We start from the raw sequence: 22,294 nt of genomic DNA, 5'->3' as shown, positions 1-22,294 counted from the left end.
AACAACTTAGGGGGAGGTACAGTGAAAATAGCAAAGAAAGGATAACTCATGATCTTGGAGCAACAAGAAAGAGCTGATGGAAAGAAGGCAAAAGAATTCAAAGTGTGGCCTGGCTTCTTGAGGTGATTTGTTTTAGAGGCAAACCACACTGCATGTCCCTAAGCGGGTGGAGAAGGAGGTGGAGAAGAGCACCCATCCACAGTCACTATAAGAAGAGGAACGAAGTGAGCAATAGAAAAAGAAAAAACAGATAAAGCTTACAGTCTTCTCCCACCAACACAAAATAAGGCAAGAAGGCAAAAGGAAACATAGAAAAAGTGGGATAAATAGAAACAACTCCAAAAATTATATCAGAAATCAGTGTTAGTGGCCTAAATTTTCCAATTAAGACAGTTCCAGATTGTATATTTAAAAAATCAGATTATATGCTAGTTACAAGAGATACATCTTCAATATAAAACTGTGTACTGGAAAGTTGAATGTCAAAGGATGGAAAAAGATATACCTGGCAAATAATAACCAAAGGGTAGTTATGTTGATTTCTCTTAAAATGGACTTTCAAACAATGTATTTCCAAAGATAAAATGGATTCACCTCATAATGATAAAAGGTTTATTGTATGAGGAAGATAAATTATAAAAGGGCTCAAAATACATGAAACAAACAGATGGAACTTCTTGGAGAAAGTGAAAACATTGCCCTTAGAGTGGGAGCCTGCTTCTCTCAATTGCTAGATAAACAGCCAAAACAGTGAAGACAGAAGACATGAATACACTTCCTCACAAGTGTATTTGTTCCCTATTGCTGCTAAAACAAAACAAATTACCACAAACTTAACTGGCTTAAGACCACACAAATTTATTCTCTTCAGTTCTGGATGTCAGAAGTCTAAAATCAGGTTGTTGGCAGGCTAGTGTTCCTTCTGGAGGCTTTAGGGGATAATACACTTCCTTGCCTTTTCCAGTTTCTAGAGCTACCTGTATTCCACGGCCCTTTCCTCTCCATTCAGGACGCAGCACTCCAGTCTGCATCTGTCACCCCGTCTCCTTCCTCCTTTGGCCTTCTTGCCTGCCTTTCGTAAAGACCCTTGTGATTATGTTTAGTGCCCAGAGATTAATCCAGGATAATCTCCCACACTCAAAATTCCTCTCAATCATATCTGCAAAGTTTCTTTTGCCATATAAGGTAATATTCACAGGTTCTGTGGATTAGGACATGGTTGCATGTGGGGACCTATCGTTCAGCCTACCACAACAAGATGGTTATAACAGACAAGTATTCTACACTTAGAGAATACATGTTCTTCCCTGGTTCACATGGAATATTACAAAAATTGACCATGTACTTAGCCATGAAACAAATTTCAACAAATTTGAAAGATCGGGTATTATAGAGACCATGTTTCTGAGCACAATGCAGCTATGATAGCAACTAATAATGAAAAGATATTAATTTTTTTTAATAGGTATTTATTTATTTTGGCTGCTCTGGGTCTTAGTTGCAGCACACGGATTTTCGCTACAGCATGCAGGCTCTTAATTGTGGGATGCAGGCTCTTAGTTGTGGCCTGCATGCATGCTAGTTCCCTGACCAGGGGTCGAACCCGGGCCCCTGCATTGGAAGCACAGAGTCTTACCGACTGGACCACCAGGGAAGTCCCAAAGATACAATTTTTAAAAGGAGTAATTATAATAGAAGTTTAATTACTTGAAACTGAACAATAACAATGAAAATAATGCGTATCAAAACAGTGGAGGTGCAGTTACAGTGATACTTCAGAAGGAAATTTACAGGTCTGACTGCTTCTGTTTAGAAAGAAAAGCAGCTGAAAGTCAGTGAACTAATAAGTATCCAACATAAGTAAATAATAAGAAGAGCAGAGATGTTAGAAAAAAGAAGATAAAGAGCAGAAGTTAATTCATTAGAAAGGAAATCTATAATGGAAAAGACCAATAAAGTCCAAGTTTTTCTGTTACAGCAGTTAATAAAATAGGTAAATCTGTAGTGAGATTATCAAGAAACAGAAGGCACAAACAAAAAATATTAGGGGAAAGGGGGAGCATACAGAGAATAAAAAAAGAATGTAAGAACAGCATAATGCAAACAAATTTGAAAATTTAGATGAATGGATAAATTCCTAGAAAATGATAAATGCCTAAAAACTGATTCAAGAATAAAAAGGCTGATTAGTTATATCACCATTAAAGAAATTAAATTACTACTTACAAATATTCCTGCATAGAAAACACCAGGCCAGACATTCAAGGAACAGAATTATACATAAACTCCAGCAGTGAATAAAAAAGAGCTCCCCAATTCATTCTTTTTTTTTTTTTTTTTTTTTTTTGCGGTACGCAGGCCTCTCACTGTTGTGGCCTCTCCCGTTGCAGAGCACAGGCTCTGGACGCGCAGGCTCAGCGGCCATGGCTCACAGGCCCAGCCACTCCACGGCATGTGGGATCTTCCCAGACCGGGGCACGAACCCGTGTCCCCTGCATCGGCAGGCGGACTCTCAACCACTGCGCCACCAGGGAAGCCCCTCCCAATTCATTCTTTGAATCTGATATAAAACCAAAACTAAACAAAATATAAACACACTGTATCTAGCAGTATATATGAAAGATAATACATGATAACACAATTGGGTTTATTCCAGGAATAAATGTAATGTAATGTGAATGTAATGTTAGTTCAACATTAGAAAAAAGTATTATTCACTACATTGGTAGATTAAAGGAGCAAAACCGTACTATTGGCTTAGCAAATGCATTTGATTAATGCTTCAGTTCCCATTCATGATAAAAGCTTAGCAAACTAAGAATAGAAGGGGATCTTTCCTAACTTGATACAGGGCACCTCCATTTTCATTGGAGAAGTATTTGTAGCATTCCCCCTACCATAAGAAACAAAGTTAAGAATGTTGTTACCTCTTGGTCAAAGTACTAGCCAGCATACACTGATAACAGTGAAGTTATAAGGATCAGAAAAGAAGGATTTATAAGGATTGCAGTTGATAGATTATTTTTTGAGTTTTCTAGTTAAAAAACTACAGACGGGGCTTCCCTGGTGGCGCAATGGTTGAGAATCTGCCTGCCAATGCAGGGGACACGGGTTCGAGCCCTGGTCTGGGAAGATCCCACATGCCACAGAGCAACTAGACCCGTGAGCCACAACTACTGAGCCTGCGCGTCTGGAGCCTATGCTCCACAACAAGAGAGGCCGCAACAGTGAGAGGCCCACGCACCGCGATGAAGAGTGGCCCCTGCTCGCTGCAACTAGAGAAAGCCCTCGCACAGAAACGAAGACCCAACACAGCCAAAAATAATAAATAAAAATTAAAAAAAATACTACAGATAAATTATTAGAATTAATAAGAATAATAAAATGCTAATGTAAGATTATTATACAGAAATCTACTTCGGACTTCCCTGGTGGTCCAGAGGTTAAGAATCCGTCTCCCAATGTAGGAGACACAGGTTCAATCCCTGGTCCAGGAAGATCCCACATGCTGCAGGGCAACCAAGCCTGTGCGCCACAACTACTGAGCCCGTGCGCCACAGCTACCTAGCCCGCATGCTCTAGAGCCCACACGACACAACTACTAAGCCTGCACGCCACAGCTACTGAAGCCCACGTGCTCTGGGGCCCGCGTGCCGCAGCTACTGAACCCGCGTGCTGCAACTGAAGCTCGCGCGCCTAGAGCCCTGCTCCACAAGAGAAGCCACCGCAATGAGAAGCCCGCGCATCGTGATGAAGAGTAGCTCCAGCTCACCGTTACTAGAGAAAAGCCCGCGTGCAGCAACGAAGACCCAGCACAGCCACAAAAAAAAGGAGAGAAAAGAAAAAAAAAATCTTCATTTCCGGAATCAGCCATAAAAAGAAAATGTAATTTTTTAAGAAGATACAGTTTATAGTAGCAATAAAACATATACCTAGGTTTAAATTCAATAAAAGATGTGCAAGAGCTTTATGAAAAGATTCTAGGTAATGGAGTCAGAAAAGACTACATAGTTTCAAATTCTGTCTTCTAGCTCCATGACTTAAATCCAAATCCCTTCTCAACTGCTCTACAGGCTAGCTGACTTTGGCCAGTCATCAGCTCCTCATACCCAGTTTTCTCATTTGGAAAAGAAATGACAATACCTGTTCTGTGTGGTGATGTTAGGATTTCCTGAGGGTGGTGCTTATCAAGCTCTTAATAAATAACTAAGTACTTAATAAGTGATTATCATACTTAACATGGGAACACATAGTGATTTTGGTTATCCTGATCCCTTAAGAAAACATTTTAATCAGGTCGTTATATACTGTTTAAGAGTTCAGAGAAATAAGCAATATATTTTGTATTTCTGTAGAAGTGATTACATGTTTTGTTTTGGTGTTCTTATGATTAGCTTCTACCTGAAAATTTTCTCAATAAAGGAAAACATCATTCCTAAGGGATGCTATAGATCAGTGGGGCAAAGTCAAAGAGACTTAAAGCTAAATCACATCTGTCAGTATCAGCCCCGTCTATATTTATACTATCCTAAGCTACATGCTGTCACTTTAGTTCTGAGATCTGAGAATGGCTACTTGCTCCTTTTCTTGTCCAAGCACACATAAGCAAGGAGTCTCAGAAGATGGCAGAGAAACTATTTTGTAATCTTTTAAAGATGGTATAACTTTTACCATGTAACATTCTATTCTATTTCTGTGTAACATTTCTCTGAGTAAACATAACAATTTTACTAAGCATTACTAACAGCATCTGTATGAAGCCTAGAGACTATTCTTTTAAAACAAGTATTCTCAAACATACAAAACAGTATTCTTAAACATACATATAGCATAATCTGGAAGGTTGTTAAACGAGCTTAAAAAAATGTTTGTTTCTTCCCCTTATAAATATCTTTTTTTTTAACATCTTTATTGGAGTATAATTGCTTTACAGTGTTGTGTTAGTTTCTGCTGTCCCTTATAAATATCTTTTATGTCTTTGTAGCTGCACGTTATGAAGAAGGAGAGTCGGAAGCAGAGAGCATTACTTCATTTATGGATGTTTCAAATCCTTTTTATCAGCTTTACGACACAGTTAGGAGCTGTCGGAATAACCAAGGGCAGCTAATAGCTGAACCTTTTTTCCATTTGCCTTCAAAGAAAAAATACCCTGATTATTATCAGCAAATTAAAATGCCCATATCACTACAACAGATCAGGTAAGATATCTTCTACATTACTCAGTATAAATCTATTTTCTTGTGATTGAGCCTGCACATGTATCTTCCTTTCTAAAATGGATAAAGATAATAAAGGTAAAAATGTTTTTCACATGTCTAAAGTGTGCTTAACTATCACTCTTATGTAAAAATGAGAAATAAATTTGATTAACTACAAATGATGTTCTTTGTACTGCAGTAGAGTCAAGAGGCAAATAAAAGATATCCCAGCTAGGCATTTTTGTGTCAGATTATGAATTATAAAAAGTCATGCAGGGCTTCCCTGGTGGCGCAGTGGTTGAGAGTCTGCCTGCCGATGCAGGGGACACGGATTCGTGCCCCAGTCCAGGAAGATCCCACATGCCACGGAGCGGCTAGGCCCGCGAGCCATGGCCGCTGAGCCTGCGCGTCCGGAGCCTGTGCTCCACAACGGGAGAGGCCACAACAGTGAGAGGCCCGCGTACCACAAAAAAAAAAAAAAAAAAAAGTCATGCAGCTCAGAATTTAACTGTTCGTTTTCTTATAACTGTGCAAGAATTTCTCTTCTTACACCTTTTATTAATATTTTAATTACAACAGTTTATCTGCATTTAAATTTTGTATCTGTAGTTAAATCTCCAGAATAAGCATTGTCAGCTCTTAGAGAACTCATTAGCTGAAACAGTACCTGAGAGATGGTTCATCATGGTTTCCCTTTTCTGTTTAGAAAATGTTAAAATGATCATTGGGAATTCAGCCAGACAAAATACTTGAACCACCACAATATCATTAACAATAGTAGGAAATAAATTAGTGTTATAAAATATTTTGTTTTGTGACTCTTACAATGTGGGTTAGGTTTTGTAGTATACCCAGATAGAGGCAAGACGCAAGTAAAATTACCTTAGATGGGCAAGGTCAGAGTAAGCTGGTGTTTAAATAATGTTTTCATGGCAGATAACTAGCTTTCCATACAGTAGGAATTAAAATCCTTGTACTTGCTGGATTCTAGGAATAAGGTTGCCTAACGTATGTTTTGTGGTTTTGCATTTGTAACGTCTGTTTTCCTTATTTGATCAGTAAAGTTTATGGTGTTTTTAATTTAATCCAAACTTCAGAGGTTTTGGACACGAGTAGGTTATAGAAAATTAGTTTATTTGGCCTTCTTAAAAATAACATGGAGGGACTTCCCTGGCGGTCCAGTGATTAAGAGTTGGCACTTCCATTGCAGGGGCACGGGTTCGAACCCTGGTTGGGGAACTAAAGATCCCACATGCCATGTGGCATGGCCAAAAAATAAAATAAAAATGAATAATAACATGGAAATTAAGGCTGCCTTTCATTAAGAAAATGGACTAGAAATTTGTTTTTTGTACTCTTTGCCTTGGAAAGGATGGTGACAGTCTTGTAGATGTTAAGAGGTTCCTTTTTAATTGATTTTTGTCCTTAGTTTCTTTTCTCCCTCAGTCTTTTAAAATTCAGTCTAATTAAGTAGATTAGTTCAAAAGAAGGCAAATCCTCAGCCAGCCCAGTCACCTGCCTGCAGCCGTCTTCCAAGTTAGACTTTTCTAACATAAGCCTTACTTTGTATAGCGACTTTATGAGAGTTGGTGTTAGTAATAGCCTTAGTGTTTGAGACAGCTATTGGAATTCTTAAGACTTAGGGTAAGTAAAAACCTCAATATTAAGCTATCGTAATTAATTACAAATGTTTGTATTGGAGGAGGAGGAGTGAAGGGACTCTGACATATCTGCCTCTCATTTATCATCTTAAGACTGCTCTTCAGGGAATTCCTCGGCGGTCCAGTGGTTAGGACTCAGCGCTTTCACTGCCGGGACCGGGTTCAATCCCTGGTTGGGGAACTAAGATCCCGCAAGCTGCACAGCGCAGCCAAAAAACAAAAAGGACCGCTCTTCATTGCCCATATGCAGCTCGCCTGGAGGTTAAATGTGTATTATTCTAAACGCTCCTTCATGGAGTTGCCAATACTTTCTCTTTTCTTTAACCCTCATCAAGTGGAATGGCCTCTTATTTTCTAAAATGTGTAGATCACCATGATTCTTCATTAAGGTAGCTTAAAACCTCCCTGATTTTTATCTCTTCCTAGGGTTTGCATGTTAGCCACTAACAGGATTTTTGCTAATATGTTTGCTTTGTAATTGACCACCTTACTAGGTTCTCTTATTACTTCTTGTAATGTTTTATTCTTTTGGATTTTCAGTTAAATTGTCATATTGTCTAAACGGTGCTTTTGCCTCTTCACTCTGTATTTTGAAATTGTCACTTCTAGGCCTCTAATCAGTATCACTGGTAAAGATACCTTGTAGTGCTTGTCAGGATTTTTGCACTGGACTTTCAGGAAGTGTGTTGCATAATTTTCATAATGGAAGATTCTAGCCATGTGTTTGTCTTTCACAGAACAAAGCTAAAGAATCAAGAATATGAAACTTTAGATCATTTGGAGTGTGATCTGAATTTAATGTTTGAAAATGCCAAACGCTATAATGTTCCCAACTCAGCCATCTACAAGCGAGTTCTAAAACTGCAACAAGTCATGCAGGTATGATTTCTTGGTTTTGCTAAGTTGTTGTATGTATAATTGAAATAATCTTACACATTTTGAGTGTGTTTTTTTAAGATACGTGATTTCCCTCCAGCAATATCACATCATTCATTTCAGCCACAAGTACTGCTGAATATGTTTTTAAGAGTTTTCAGGACCATGTAGAGTAGAAATAATAGTTTAGACTGGTTTAGCTTTGTGAGTGGAAGAAGAAGGGATTTGTCCCTGGGGAGTAATTTTAGGGATGTCAGGAAGTTTCCCTCTAATCACAGATGATATTCTGTCATTTAGGTTTTATTTCTTTGGTTCTAGACTGTTTCTGTTATGGTAGGAGAAGGGTCCTAGGAGAAGGGACATCTTAAGGCTAATTAATCATTATACAGTGTCCATGAGTTTATTGAATCCTTTCGGAGAGCACACCTTGGAGTGCATCTGAGGCCATGGGTCTTTTAATATTTATATATTCTAGAAGTGTTCGGCAGAGTGAGCTTGACTCCCAGGGTCTGCTCTGTTTTAGGCAAAGAAGAAGGAGCTTGCCAGGAGAGATGACATTGAGGATGGAGACAGCATGATTTCTTCAGCAACCTCTGATACTGGTAGTGCCAAAAGAAAAAGGTAGATACTCTTCTTATAGCTGGAGACATCTTCTCAGTTTCTTTTTATTTTGTTTTAGATTTAAGTGCAGAAAAATGTTTCTTTAAGCTGTCAAGTATGAATTATCTTATAAGCTTTAACTATTTTATAACATTTAAAAATTCATTTGTAAATTGTATGATTAGTGCTTTTTTTTGTACTATATTGGCTTTAGATAACATAGATAAAAATAACTACTTATGTAGCTTGGCAAAACATGTTATTCTTTTTGCTGTCCAGGTTATTTTGTTTTAACGTGGCATTTAAGAATGCCCCTTAAATCTAATTTAGGTAACTTCTACATGGTGAATTACAAAAAAAAAAAAAAATCAGTACTACCACTGTAGTGAAGTAAGTCATTATTCTTACCCATTTCTTTTTCCTTGTTAATCTGATCTTTATTTGCCATTTTAAGAATGTCAGATTGTAAAATACCAAGTCATAACTTCTTGTAGTTCATAAAAGGTTAAGCTAGATATTTGGTTTTCTTTTCTTTCTAACCTTTCTGTCAACTTCCCTAACCCTTCCTTTTTCTCATGGGTTTTATGGAGGGGGGCCTTACTGTGAGATTCTGAAGCTGGACTCCTGTAAAGAATCATGCAAGACCATCTCTTGTCTGTGCCTCCCACATGGAGTTTCTCTGGCCTGATCTTTGTGGAACACCATATTCTTCTTCAGCCTTAACTGTCTCACCATCTTTGTAACAGCAGGGAGGATACCTTAAACAAGGAATAAGGTCCATCACTAATAGCAGGGCTTGACAGGTTCAAAATTGAGTGAAGAAATCATTAGTAACTATTAATACAGTTCTGTTCATGTATTAGTAGATCCACTGAGACCTGAGGATTTTAAAAGGTGGTTTAGAAAAGACAAGCTGTCTTGTCTTTCCCTATAAATAACATTTGGGAAATTTTTTCTAGCTTTGAAAATAACTTTGCTATGCTATACCAAGGTAACTAAATTGATTGGTGTGCCCTGAGATGTGAGTCTCCTCCATTACTGGCCTATGAATTTCATCCTTCCAAGTTCTTAATTCCTTGTTATACCAGGGACAACGGAGGAAAAATGTGAAACCAGATCAGAGGCATCAAATCAAGAACATCTTTGAGTGTAATTATATAACTACTACAGCATCACCTGTGTTTTCCAGATCAGTCACCAATCAAAGATAAAAACTTCTCAGGCAAAAGAAGGTAATGGAGGCAAAAGTGATGGTACAGTTAGTGCCAACACTGAATGAAGAGAGAGATCTTAAACTAGTTGAGTGTTAAGAAAACAGTTCCAAGGACGCATTAGCCCAGGCCAGAGCCTTAAAAAAATATCTGTGGCTTGTACTTTGTGGGACAACCCAAATAGATTAAATGAAAGTTATTATTCTAAAACCTCCCATAAAAAGAAAAGCATTATGTTCTTGAAATAATAAAATCCTACTTTAGACCAAAAGTCTTTTTGTGCACAGGTTTCTTAGGAAGTGTTTTGTTTAATGAAGTGAAAAATACAAGTAAGAGAAGAACAAATATAAATCATAGTTAAAGCAATAAAATAACATATCTGGGTTTGAAATACAGGCATGAGCACACATTAAGAGGTTGACAGAAGCAAGTCCTATACTTTGGACTGTGACAAAGGAAGTAACATAACCAGCCTTTTAGAAGGTAGTTATGTTAAAAGGTTTTGGTAATAAGAAACAGACTTCTCCAGAATTCAGGCAAACATGACAGCCTAGTAGGTTAAGTTAAGCTTATCCAGAGAAGTCAGGGCCAAGTTTTCAAGTACCACTTGACTTGACTCCTAAGTATTGTGTATGATTCTGTCTTTGCCTTATTTTTTTCATATCAAAGATTGTGAGAAGAATTACTGCGGGTATGTTCTCTTCATTCTGGGAATGTATTCTTCTCCCCAAACCCTCTACCCAAAAATCCACCTGCTATCTTCCATGTTGAAATGTTCCAAGTATTCTTAAAACCTTTTATCCTTTGGATTGAATAATCCTCTTTTTTCTCAACCATATTTGGTTTGTACATGACCTCCAATGTTGCTTGTTTTGTTTCTCTTCACATGTAATGTTTGTTTCTGCTTTCCCAGGAACACTCTTGACAGTGAGATGTTGGGTCTCAGGAGGCTATCCAGGTGTGCAGTCCTTTTTTATGCATAAACATATTTTTTAAACTGTAACTTTTATGGCGTGGTCAGTACTGATTAGGTGAAAAGTGCAGCCTTAAGCATGTGAATAATGGTTTTTATTTGGATGCCAGTTTATTTTATGAGTAAAGAAAGCAGTACAGTTTAGAAGTGTAGTTAGTAAAATGAGAATTAGCCTAGGTATATTCAGGAGCTGTAATTTGTTGCCAGCTTTGCCAGGGGCAGTAAGCCCCCACAGCAGTCATTGTGGCTGTGCTTCTGCAGCAGAGGTGGAGAGGCTGAGAATATGGTAGCATTGCCAGTGTCCAGGAGCTGGCGGGTGCTGATTGTCTTTTACAGATTGGGGGATGGTGGAGGGATTATAATCAGTGTTGACAATCCAAGTGATGTCAGTCTATGTTGGCACCATTGCGTTGGGTTACTGCTTCTTGAGCATAAATACATTCTTCAGTCTCTGATCTTGTCCATGTTTTATTTCTTTAAAAGCATCCATTCTTTTGCATGTTACTTATGATTTTTAAAAACAGCCCATAAGTTGCCATGTTATGGTCCTAGTAATCATTGTGTGGTGCTTTTATTTTCACCTTTGCCATCTGGCATTCATGGAGTGTCAGTTGTTTGCAGAACACCAGACTCTGCTCACAGGTCATAAAGGAGAACGTTTAGTCATCACCTCTACCTTCCAGGAATTTATTGGCCAGGAAAAGAGGCAGGCTAAAAAGAAATGAACTTATGTGTGATCTCTGTAGTAAAATAATTGTTTAAGGTACACAGTTGTATAATTGTATGGAAGTGTTCTGTGATTGCCCAAATAGCTTTAGGAAATGTGATTTCCCTATCATGCTTTTTCTTAAAAGTTAGATGTTTTAAAGTTATCTTTATGTTGCTACCATATGCAGTCCACTCTACAAAATTACTGTATTATTATCTTCTTCCTAATATTTTCCTTAAGAAAAGTTTTCTTAGATAGTAAATTTAAGGAAAAGACAATGGATTGTATTTCTTTTATATCATTCATAGTATATGGCACTGGTTCTGGGTAGTAGTAGAAGAAAGAAATGTGGGGCATGGTGGAGTAGTGTTACAACCCCGAGCACTAGAGCCTTAACTGCCCAAGTTCAAATCCCAGTTGTTCTTATCAGCTGTGTTCTGAGCCTCATCTCAATTTCCTCATCTGAAAAAGGGGTTGATGACATTACCTGCATAGGATTGCTGTGAAGACCTGATTGCTTAGTATGTTTAAAGCCCATGGAACTGGGCCTGGATGCAGTGAATACTCACTAAATGTACTCACTCTGATTATTTTCTGCCAGTATTTCCTGCTGGCATCAAGACATGGTAGATTTCATTTTGTTTTTAGTCAGATGTTACTAGTCTGGGAAACTCCTTAAAAAGGTGAGTAAAAAAGTCCTTGAAGACTTGAAGATGAAATATAGAAAGCCTTGTAAAAGAAAGAACCTTTGGGTTTACTTAGCTTCACAGCAGGCACCACTGAAGGTCTAGGGCCAGGGAGTTAAATTAAATGCTGGGAGACTTTGAAGCCTATGAGCAGGGTTGACTTTGATTAGAGAGGCCCTTGGTAAGAGCTAAGTTTTTATCATCCAGTTGCATGATAAAAGCAGTCTGGTGATTATCAGCTGATTCAAGTCTCAGTTCTGATTAGTCACTTTATGGCCTTAGGTATTCACCTGGGTCTCTAAGCCTCTGTTTTTATATCTGCAAAGTTGGGATAATAATTGTACCTGGTTCTCAGAGTTTGAAGTTTAAATGATAGTGCTTAGCACAGTCCCTGGCATGTGGTAGAAGTGTTAGCTGTAACTATAAATAGGAATCTTGTGTGTATATCCAAATACAAATACATAATAAATAATAGCTTCATAGGAAGAATAATGATAAGGACATTTGAGAAAGTGGTCAGCCACAAACTATGAAGGTTAGGACTAACACCATGGCATGAAAAATTAAAAGGAAAGATTAGATCTAGAAGCGCTATGGAGGTCCTCTAGGACTTAGTGATAAACTAAGAGAGGCAAAAAGTGACATTGATTTCAGTGTTTTAGGCTGGGTTTAAGGGTCAGGTGGTGGTCCTGGAAAATCAGGGATTCAGAGCGAAGCCCCTACTAGCTCATAATCTTCATGCAAATTAGAAAAAGCACCCATTTCTCTTGACTTTCATTTATTGGAAAATTGCTGTAATATACTGATTTTGTTAGCACAGAACCAATTATGGCCCATCTCCTGTAAACTTCTAAAACTGTATATTTATTATGTGTCTGTGACCTGAATTGACATCCCCTTAAGTGTGGCACCCTTAAGTGCATAATGACAAACAACCTTGGTTTTGAACCCCCTTAAGATGTATTTTATCGAAGTAGCTTCACAGGTGCTGATTAAAAAAGAATGAGTATGCCAGTTACAAGGTCTGGGATTTAATTTTATGCACCTTTCCCAAAATAGGGAAGAGTGAACAAAGTTTATAGTTACTAATCTGAGGGAGGAAGAGAGGATGAATAGAGGGGTTTAAAGAAGAATCTAAAAATCAAAGTGACATTGAAAACAGTAACCAGAAAGTATCACATAGGGAAATATGGTAGCTGTCTTTCAAAGTTACTTTCAAAAGTGTGGATATAATAAGGTTCAACATCATATTGGAAAAGGATAAAGTAAATATACCAGCCACCCAAGCTAATACAGTTATAAAAGAATATGAAGTTTAGCTCTGAGTTTTTTCTGGCAGTCAGATTAAAAGTAATGGGCCTGTGGGTCTTGGTCTCAAAGGCAATATAAGGATCTGGAAAAATGTAAACAAAATAACAAAACTGGATTAGTTCAGAGAAGATTGTTTGACCCTAATGACAAAAGTTTTGCTTGCCTTTGAGGATGGAAACCAGTTACATATCACTCTCTTGAAGTGAATGATACAAATGGAGAAAGGATACTATAAGTGTTACAAGTCCTAAAGCAGTAAATTTCAGTTATTAGACCAGTTACCAAATTCTGTGATATCAAATTCAGGTTCTGAAATTTTTCTTAATAGGCTTCTTGAAGGCTAAAGTCATCTGTGTTCTAATCTCTGCTCAGATGTGGAGCTCTGTAATGTTGGAGCTTTGTCCTGCATTCCCCTTTTATTATTTACTTGCTAAAGTCCTGGACTGAGAGAGTTCTTCCTCTCACATCATCCCCTCAGGATATGCAGGTGTTCAGGAGTGGTTGTCATAGGAGATGGGACACTTCTCTTTGTGTTTGTTTGTTTGTTTAAGGGAGAACTGTTAGTAGGGAATCAGCAGTTTTATTCCACTTCTGCTCTGTTCTTAAAAAATATATTTCAGTTGATAACAGAATTTCATTTTCTTTGACATTAGACAAGATCTTTTTTCAAGCATTGCATTTCATAAATATTCGAAACACGTTTGCCTGGTGTTCTTGGGGGGTGCTCCTGCCAGAGTCATTATGTTTTAACTATTTTGAAAATTTTCCTAATATTTGCTTATAGCTTCCAGCATGTTTACTGTGTTTGTGCCATACATAATCAATACATTATAATCATGAAGCACCTGCCCACAAGATTAATTTGTTTTATTTCATGTTCATCCTTGTATCAAGAAAACTGAACCTGTTCTCATTTTCCCCCTTTTCTCCCTTCCCCCTCAACAGTAAAAAGAACATTCGAAAGCAGCGAATGAAAATCTTGTTCAATGTTGTTCTTGAAGCTCGTGAGCCAGGTTCAGGCAGAAGACTTTGTGATCTATTTATGGTTAAACCATCCAAAAAGGACTATCCTGATTATTATAAAATCATCTTGGAGCCAATGGACTTGAAAATAATTGAACATAACATCCGCAATGACAAATATGCAGGGGAAGAGGGAATGATAGAAGACATGAAGCTGATGTTCCGGAATGCCAGGCACTACAACGAGGAGGGCTCCCAGGTGAGGATGTGTGGGAATCCTGGAGTAGGTACATTTTCTTTTGATCTTGAGAGACCAGGTCTAGAGGCCTAACTTAGGTTGCCCTTCTCAGTGACTAGCTTAATATTTTGTCTTTTCTTAATTATTTAAAATGGGAGGCAGGACACTGTAAAGGTTAAAAGTTTATACCCTGTACAGTTGTCCCTCAGTATCAGGGGTGGGGAGTTGGTTCCGGGACCCCTGCGGATACCAAAATCCACAGATGCTCAAGTCTCTTATATAAAATGGCATAGTACAGTCAACCCTGCGAATCCCATGGATTCCATATCCATGGATCCAGAGCGTCAAGTGTAATCTGACATTTGAATTTGAATCCTGCTCTGCCAATCCCTGTGTAAGTAACTTATCTTTTCTGAGCCTCATCTGTAAAGTGGAGATAATAGCAGTACTTGCATCAGGGTTATTATAGGATTTAAATGAGATAATATTTACAGAGCATGTAGCACAGTGCCTGGTATTCAAACACTCAAATGAAAGCCAAGGACAATAAAATCTTTCATCATAATTTTATTATTACTATCCGCAGTAGCCATACTTCTCTAAGGATAGTCTAGAAAATTGTATAATTATATAAATATCAGGGTATTCCCAGTAATGCACCTTTGAATAATTGAGTTTGTTATGAAGCATCTTGATTTTCAGTTCTTTGTCAGTAAAGCTAAGATACATTCTTCCTTTCATATTTTTTTCTATTTCATGTCCTTTACTTAATTTTTTTTTTTTTTGTGGTACGCGGGCCTCTCACTGTTGTGGCCTCTCCCGCTGCGGAGCACAGGCTCCGGACACGCAGGCTCAGCGGCCGTGACTCACGGGCCCAGCCGCTCCGCGGCATGTGGGATCTTCCCGGACCGGGGCACGAACCCGTGTCCCCTGCATCGGCAGGTGGACTCTCAACCACTGCGCCACCAGGGAAGCCCTACTTAATTTTTTAAATTGAGGTATAAGTGACATGTTTCAAGTGTACAACATAGAGATTTGATATTTATATATTGCAAAATGATCACTGCAGTAAGTCTAGTTAACATCCATCACCATATGTAGTTACAAATTTTTTTTCTTGTGATAAGAACTTTTGAGATCTATTCTCTTAGCAACTTTCAAATATGCAATACAGTATTACTAACTATAGTCACCATACATTACATCCCCATGACTTATTTATTTTATAACTGGAAGCTTGTACCTTTTATCTCCTTCATTCGTTTTGCCCGTCCCCCACCCCCACCTCAGGCAGCCACCAATCTGTTCTCCATATCTATGAGCTTGGGGGTTTTTTTTGGAGGGGGCTGTTTTTAGATTCCATATAAGTGAGATCATACAGTATTTGTCTTTCTCCATCTTAACTTATTTCACTTAGCATAATGCCCTCAATATTCATCCACGTTGTCTCAAATGGCAAGATTTCATTTTTTTTTATGGCTGAATAATACTCCTGTGTGCGTGTGACATTTTCTTTATCCATTCATCCATTGATGGATGCTTAGATTGTTTCCTTATCTTGGCTATTGTAAATAATGCTGCAGTGAACATGTATTGGGGTACATAGATCTTTTCTGAGTTTTCTTTATCTACTTTAAATCTCCCAGAAATAAAAGTACATTTTCAAATTGTTTATTTCCTTTCTTATACTATTACATTTCAATATAAAATGAAGTAGGCACTGAGGGTGCTTGTGATCAAAGAAATGGTTCTCTCTGTCATAGGAGTTTACACTGTCCTCAGTGTCATTGGCCAATGTGCCACTTGTCTGCCACTGATAAAGAAAAAAGCCACCCTTACGAGAGGTTGCCAAAGAAGAGAGGTCAGTTATTCCCTCAGCCCCTCTGCTCTGGGGCAGTCAGGGAGGAGAGCCTTTGTGGGGGGAGTGGGAGGAGGCAGCTGTGGGAGCAAAACAGTTGGGTGCGTAACCTTGTCCTTGGCTCTGTGTTACCACCTTTGGCCCAGTCTTCATAGAGAGAGAGCCTCAGCAGGGATTGTTGCTTTTCACAAATCAGATTCCAGGCTGTGAACGCACACTGGTGTTAAATCCCTTCTAATGTTTGAGATGGTTCTCTCCAACTATCAGATGTTTTTAATTTTTAATTTCCATTGAGCTAAGTCTGGCTACCTTGAGGGTCCAGTGCAAGAGAGATTTATGAAGAAACAACACACGTAAATATATTTCAGAACTTCTGCAAAAACTTGCAATGATTCTAGTACAGTAGTTCTCAAACTTTAGCCTGCATGGGTGTACATTAGAGTCACCTGGAAAACTTTAAACAACAAACCAGTTGAGGCTGAGGCCCACCCCATGGAGGTGTGATTTTGTTGCTCTGTAGTGATCTCAGGCTTTATTTCTTTAGTTCTCAACTATCCTATGTTTTTAAAACTTCTTTATGGATGTATATTATACTTCAGTGGAAAGCTTCTTAAAAAATAATTTTAATTATATTTGTAATTAAATATAGGTGTACAATGATGCGCACATCCTGGAGAAGTTACTCAAGGATAAAAGGAAAGAGCTGGGCCCACTGCCTGATGATGATGACATGGCTTCTCCCAAACTCAAACTGAGTAAGGCAGCCTCACACTTCATTGTTCAGTTCAGTCCATCAAGGATAAATTGCTGATTTACTGAAATAATATTTAATTAATTGGTGAATATAATTGAACTTGTACTACAGCATGGAGTTTCTTGCTTCCTTTTAAGCACTGTCTTCTGTATTTTAAGTAAACATAAAAGCATGTGAGGAATAGAAGAATATAATGTCAAAGGTTTTGCTTTCTTGAATGCAGTGGACATTTTGTAAATGTTAAATAGTAAGAATAGATATTTTTTCTACATGTGATGCCTGGAAGAGTATAGTGGCAGATTTTATTCTATTTTATTTTTTTTTGTATGTTTGTTTGCTGATTATTAGAATTAAAGATTAGTCCCAGTAGTTCCTCCTAGACAGAATTTGAGAGGTTAGAGATGTCTAGCCACTGTACTGTAAGTTAACTTGGCTGTCTTTTTTTTTTTTTTTTTTTTGTGGTTCGTGGGCCTCTCACTGTCGTGGCCTCTCCCGTTGCGGAGCACAGGCTCCGGACACGCAGGCTCAGCGGCCATGTCTCACGGGCCCAGCCGCTCCATGGCATGTGGGATCTTCCCGGACCGGGGCACCAACCCATGTCCCCTGCATCGGCAGGCGGACTCTCAACCACTGCGCCACCAGGGAAGCCCTTGGCTGTCTTTTGAGCGTAGTCTGTGGATGGTTGTTTGGTTGAAAACTGTGAGAGAGAAGAGAGACAGCAAAAACAATTAGTACCATTGGGCTAAAGAAGAGGTTTCTGCCTTATTTAAAATATATAAGTAAAATAAATACCAAGCAAATGACAGTGGTGGTGTCAAATATTCTTTAGAGTCGTATTTGCTGAAAAGGGAAAAAACAAACAGACCCTGATTTTTTTATATGAAATGACTGTAAACTGAATTTACAATAGCTTTGGGTATGATTTATTGCTAAGTGATCATTCCTTTTTGTCATGCCATTCATTTATCTCTTCATGGAATTGTAAAAGCACACAGAAGGTTTGCAGAAACGAAAACCTTCTAATTTATAGGGATATAATGCCTTTTAAAACTAGAATTCATTATACAAGTTGAGTTAGGAAACTAATGACAGATAGATACTTTAACAGTAACTATCTAAATATATATAAATACATTTTTCTTTAAGTTCAGGGAAAGGAGATTTTAACATGCAATGTTAATTTTTTCATTTCTCAATTTTATGAAAAATTCAAAACATATATAAGTATAAAGAACAGTACAGTGAATCCCTGTATATACCTGTTACTCAGCATTTATCAAGATTCTGCCATACTTATTTCCTGTCTTCCCTTTTTTCCTTCTTTTTTCTTTGTTCTGAATTATTTTAAGCCAAATCCAATCATGTGATTTTATTTCTACATAGTTCATTATGCATCTCTAAAATACGCAGATATTTTCTTAAATAGCCATGAAGTCATTGTCACACCTAACAAAATTAGGAGTTTCTTGGTTTCATCTAATACCTGAAAAATTTTCAGATTTTACTGATTGTCTCACAAATGTATATTTATAGTTGGTTTCTTCAAATCAGGATCTAATTAAGTTCTATATATTACATTTGATTATTTTGTCCTTAAACTCATAGTTTAGAGGAGTCCCCCTCCTTTTTTTATCCTCATGCCATTAACTCTAGAAACCTGGTCACTTTATTGTGCAGTCCAAAGTTCTGGATTAGTTAGTTCACTTCCTTGTGATGTCAGTTAACTTTTTCCTTTATTTCCCTTATTTCTCATAAATGGAAGTTAACTTTAAAGGCTTGATTAGATTCAGTTTCAACTTGGCAAATAAGGTCCACACATTGCATTTGATTGATGGTTCTTTTAATCTATAAATTCCCCTCCCTCTCTTTTTTTCCCTTGCAGTTTGTTGAAGAAATTATTTGTACTGTAGTTTCCCACAGTCTAGGTTTTGCTAATTGTGTCCCTTTGCTGTAGTTTCACGTGTTCTTTTGTCGTTTTTAGTTCCTATAAATTGGTAGTCGATCAGATTTAGATTTAAATTTGATTCTCCCCTCCCTTTGACACAGAAACTGACTTCAGAGGTGATATAGTGTCTTCCATCAGGTGACACGTAATATCTGGTTGTTTCTTTAAATTATGTTAATAGCTATTGATGCTTAATTCATTGAAGAGCTGTTAGATAGTGATAGTTTAGTTTTATCATTCCTTGCTCATTTACTAACTGGAATACTTCTATATAAATAAACTTTGCCTCATCCAGTGTTTGGTTACCCAGTGGTATGGTTTTTTTGTTTGTTTGTATATATTGTTTGGTTTTTGAAAGGATAAAAGCTAGATTTTTTTTCCCCTTTTATTTACCAGTTTTCAAAATAATGAAATACAAAGAAAATAATGCATTGGTTTACTAAAGTCCTGCAACATCTACCCTATTGTTTGTTTGTTTGTTTTTATTTATCATTAAGAACTACTAGATTTAAACATATTGCTGAGTTTTATAACCCATTGCAATTATGGTTCTTGTTGATATTTACGTTGTCCCAAACTGGCTGCTATGGTCTTTTTTTTTTTTATTTTTTTTCCTGCTATGGTCTTTTGACCTGACCATGGTAAGAAGTCATTGGTAGATTCTTTACTGTCTAGTGTTTCAAGCTATACCAGGCTCATCTTGTATAGACTAGGAATTAGCCATTTGCCAAAGAGCTACTAACATTAGTATTTGAAATCAGTATTCCAGAGCTATAGTCTTTATAGTCAAAATTATATAGGGGTATACTGCAACTGGGTTGGTCACTGTTTCTAGAATTTTCAGTGGACAGAGCTAAGAAATTTTGTGTGTGTGTATTTTATATTTAAAGAGAAAATACATCTTAAGTTCATACTGATACTCCCAGTTGAGATTCAAGGCCACAAGGTTTTTATTCAGTGTCCTCTGTTTTAACATCTTGATCTCTTTTTCTCCCTTGATGAAAATCTCAGTTCTCAAGGATACCATAGGAGATGGAGTTAGAGTGTCACATAGCTACTCATTTCCTTTATTCTACCTTATTCACAACTATCTCAACATAATAGTACTTACTCTCCCACCAAAAATATGAGTAGTGAAAACAGTTTTTCTAGTTCTTTCTTTGTTGATAGGGTATGTTTCACTAGAAATATACTAATTACTGTGTTTTATAAATCACTTGGAATAGTCCCTTCCTTGTGGTTATGCTACCAACTTTTTACAAATTTAGGTTCATATAGTTTATTTTATCCATTTAATATAAATCTTTCTTTAGGTAGGAAGAGCGGTATTTCTCCTAAAAAATCAAAATATATGACTCCAATGCAGCAGAAACTAAATGAAGTCTATGAAGCTGTAAAGAACTATACTGATAAGAGGGGTCGCCGCCTCAGTGCCATATTTCTGAGGCTTCCCTCCAGATCTGAGCTGCCTGACTACTATTTGACCATTAAAAAACCCATGGACATGGAAAAAATTCGAAGCCACATGATGGCCAACAAATACCAAGATATAGACTCCATGGTTGAGGACTTCGTCATGATGTTTAACAATGCCTGTACATACAATGAGCCCGAGTCTTTGATCTACAAAGATGCCCTTGTCCTACACAAAGTCCTGCTTGAAACTCGGAGAGACCTAGAAGGAGATGAGGACTCTCATGTCCCAAATGTAACCTTGCTGATTCAGGAGCTTATCCATAATCTTTTTGTGTCAGTCATGAGTCATCAGGATGATGAAGGAAGATGCTACAGTGATTCCCTAGCAGAAATTCCTGCTGTGGATCCCAGTTTTCCAAACAAACCTCCTCTTACTTTTGACATAATTAGGAAGAATGTTGAAAATAATCGCTACCGGCGGCTCGATTTATTTCAAGAGCATATGTTTGAAGTATTGGAGAGGGCAAGAAGGATGAATCGGTATGTTTTCAAAACCATTTCCTTTTGAGAAGATGTGACATTTAATGTAAAACAGAAGAAAGAATTTTGCTTTGATGTGCTATTTCAGCATAGGTACATGATTACAGTTGATGGGGTGCTATTTTGAATTTTAATTAGCCAAAACTTATAGAGAGCAAGTATAAGTATAGTCTGTGAAGGAGAAAAGGCACACTACTAAATTGTCTAGAGTAGGGCCAATGAGGGGAAGGAATGAGACAAAATTGAAGATCTGTTGAAAAACATAAACTTTTAAAATATAGCCTTTTGTAGAACATGTATTTTTAATGGATAAAATGCTTTCAATTAGAAATTGTAATATGATTTCCTTTTAAAGTTTGAGTTCAATGCAAGCATGCTTTAAATAAATTAAAATAGCTCTAAGATACTGATCTGAGGTTAGACTGATTTAAATTTGATTGTCATTTCAGATATCTAAAAGGGCTTCTTTTTAATCTCAGATTCGTCACTTTTAAGTTCATTCTGTAGACATTAAATGTTCTAAAAGAAGAAGAAATCAAATTTAAATTTCCATCAAACTTAAATTCCCTTCTAATTTTGATCTGTGCTGTATATTTGCCACACAACAATAGTATATACTCAGCTGTGAAAACAGTTTCAGTTCAGCAATTACAGTGTGTCTTCTATATGCTCTTGAGGTCACTTGGGGGGAATATAAAAAGTTCAAAATACAAACCCTACCTTCCTGGAGCTTATAGTCTATCATGCTGAGAGCTAGACCTTTAGTCACTGAGCATGGGGTGATTCCAGCTGAGGAATCTGTGAAGCCTGGGTTTGCTCTGGATCTTGAAAGAAAAATTAAAAGTAATGTAATGTTTGATGTTCCTGTTGAGCGCCTGCCCTTTGTAAAGCACCATGCTAAGTACTTCATGTACATAATCTCTAACCCTTATAATAGCCATTCTAGGTAGGTGATAATCTTCCTAATTTTTATACGAAGATGTACACGACAGAGAGAAATACATTGCCAAAGTCACACAACTAGTAAGTGGCTTGGCTCATCTTGTTCCCCACTGTAGAGAGCCACTGCTGAGCCAGTCACCAAGACGCCAGTCATCCCTTATCACAGCCAGGGATGATAAGACTTGAGCTGTGTGCTCTAAGCGCTTGAAGTCTGACAATTGGGATAGCCCCTATGCTTAGGGAAAAATAATTCCAGGCATGAGATAACGTTTAACAACTTGATATTTAGTAAAAGATGGTGGAGTAAAGGAACTGCGTTAGAGTTCTAAAAAGGCATGAGATGTCAGAGAAAAATGGGAAAATGGGTGGGATTCAGATAAGGTAAGTGGTATGAGTAAAGGTATAGGGTTAGG

At 37.5% G+C, this 22,294-nt stretch overlaps 1 protein-coding gene across 24 annotated transcripts in view; it reads left to right on the top strand.

The window, feature by feature from the left end:
* The window catches only part of PBRM1 (polybromo 1), a 101,733-nt gene that overhangs the window by 31,638 nt on the left and 47,801 nt on the right, over positions 1–22,294 (top strand). For 12 of the 24 annotated variants that reach the window (XM_067754692.1, XM_067754688.1, XM_067754687.1 and 9 more), the window contains 7 exons: positions 4,985–5,198; positions 7,597–7,738; positions 8,259–8,356; positions 10,460–10,504; positions 14,171–14,447; positions 16,934–17,039; positions 20,297–20,939. In XM_067754692.1, the coding sequence (XP_067610793.1) occupies positions 4,985–5,198; positions 7,597–7,738; positions 8,259–8,356; positions 10,460–10,504; positions 14,171–14,447; positions 16,934–17,039; positions 20,297–20,939 (1,525 nt within the window). Of the gene's footprint in view, positions 1–4,984; positions 5,199–7,596; positions 7,739–8,258; positions 8,357–9,546; positions 9,568–10,459; positions 10,505–14,170; positions 14,448–16,933; positions 17,040–20,296; positions 20,940–22,294 lie in introns of those variants that run through there. The other 12 variants (XM_067754702.1, XM_067754691.1, XM_067754701.1 and 9 more) reach the window with 2 other exon arrangements.

The sequence above is a fragment of the Pseudorca crassidens genome, chromosome 10, assembly GCF_039906515.1.
Source record: "Pseudorca crassidens isolate mPseCra1 chromosome 10, mPseCra1.hap1, whole genome shotgun sequence".
NCBI classification, from domain to species: Eukaryota; Metazoa; Chordata; class Mammalia; order Artiodactyla; family Delphinidae; genus Pseudorca; species Pseudorca crassidens.
Note: the sequence above shows the minus strand (reverse complement) of the source record. Positions and strands in the feature narration are given on the sequence as shown.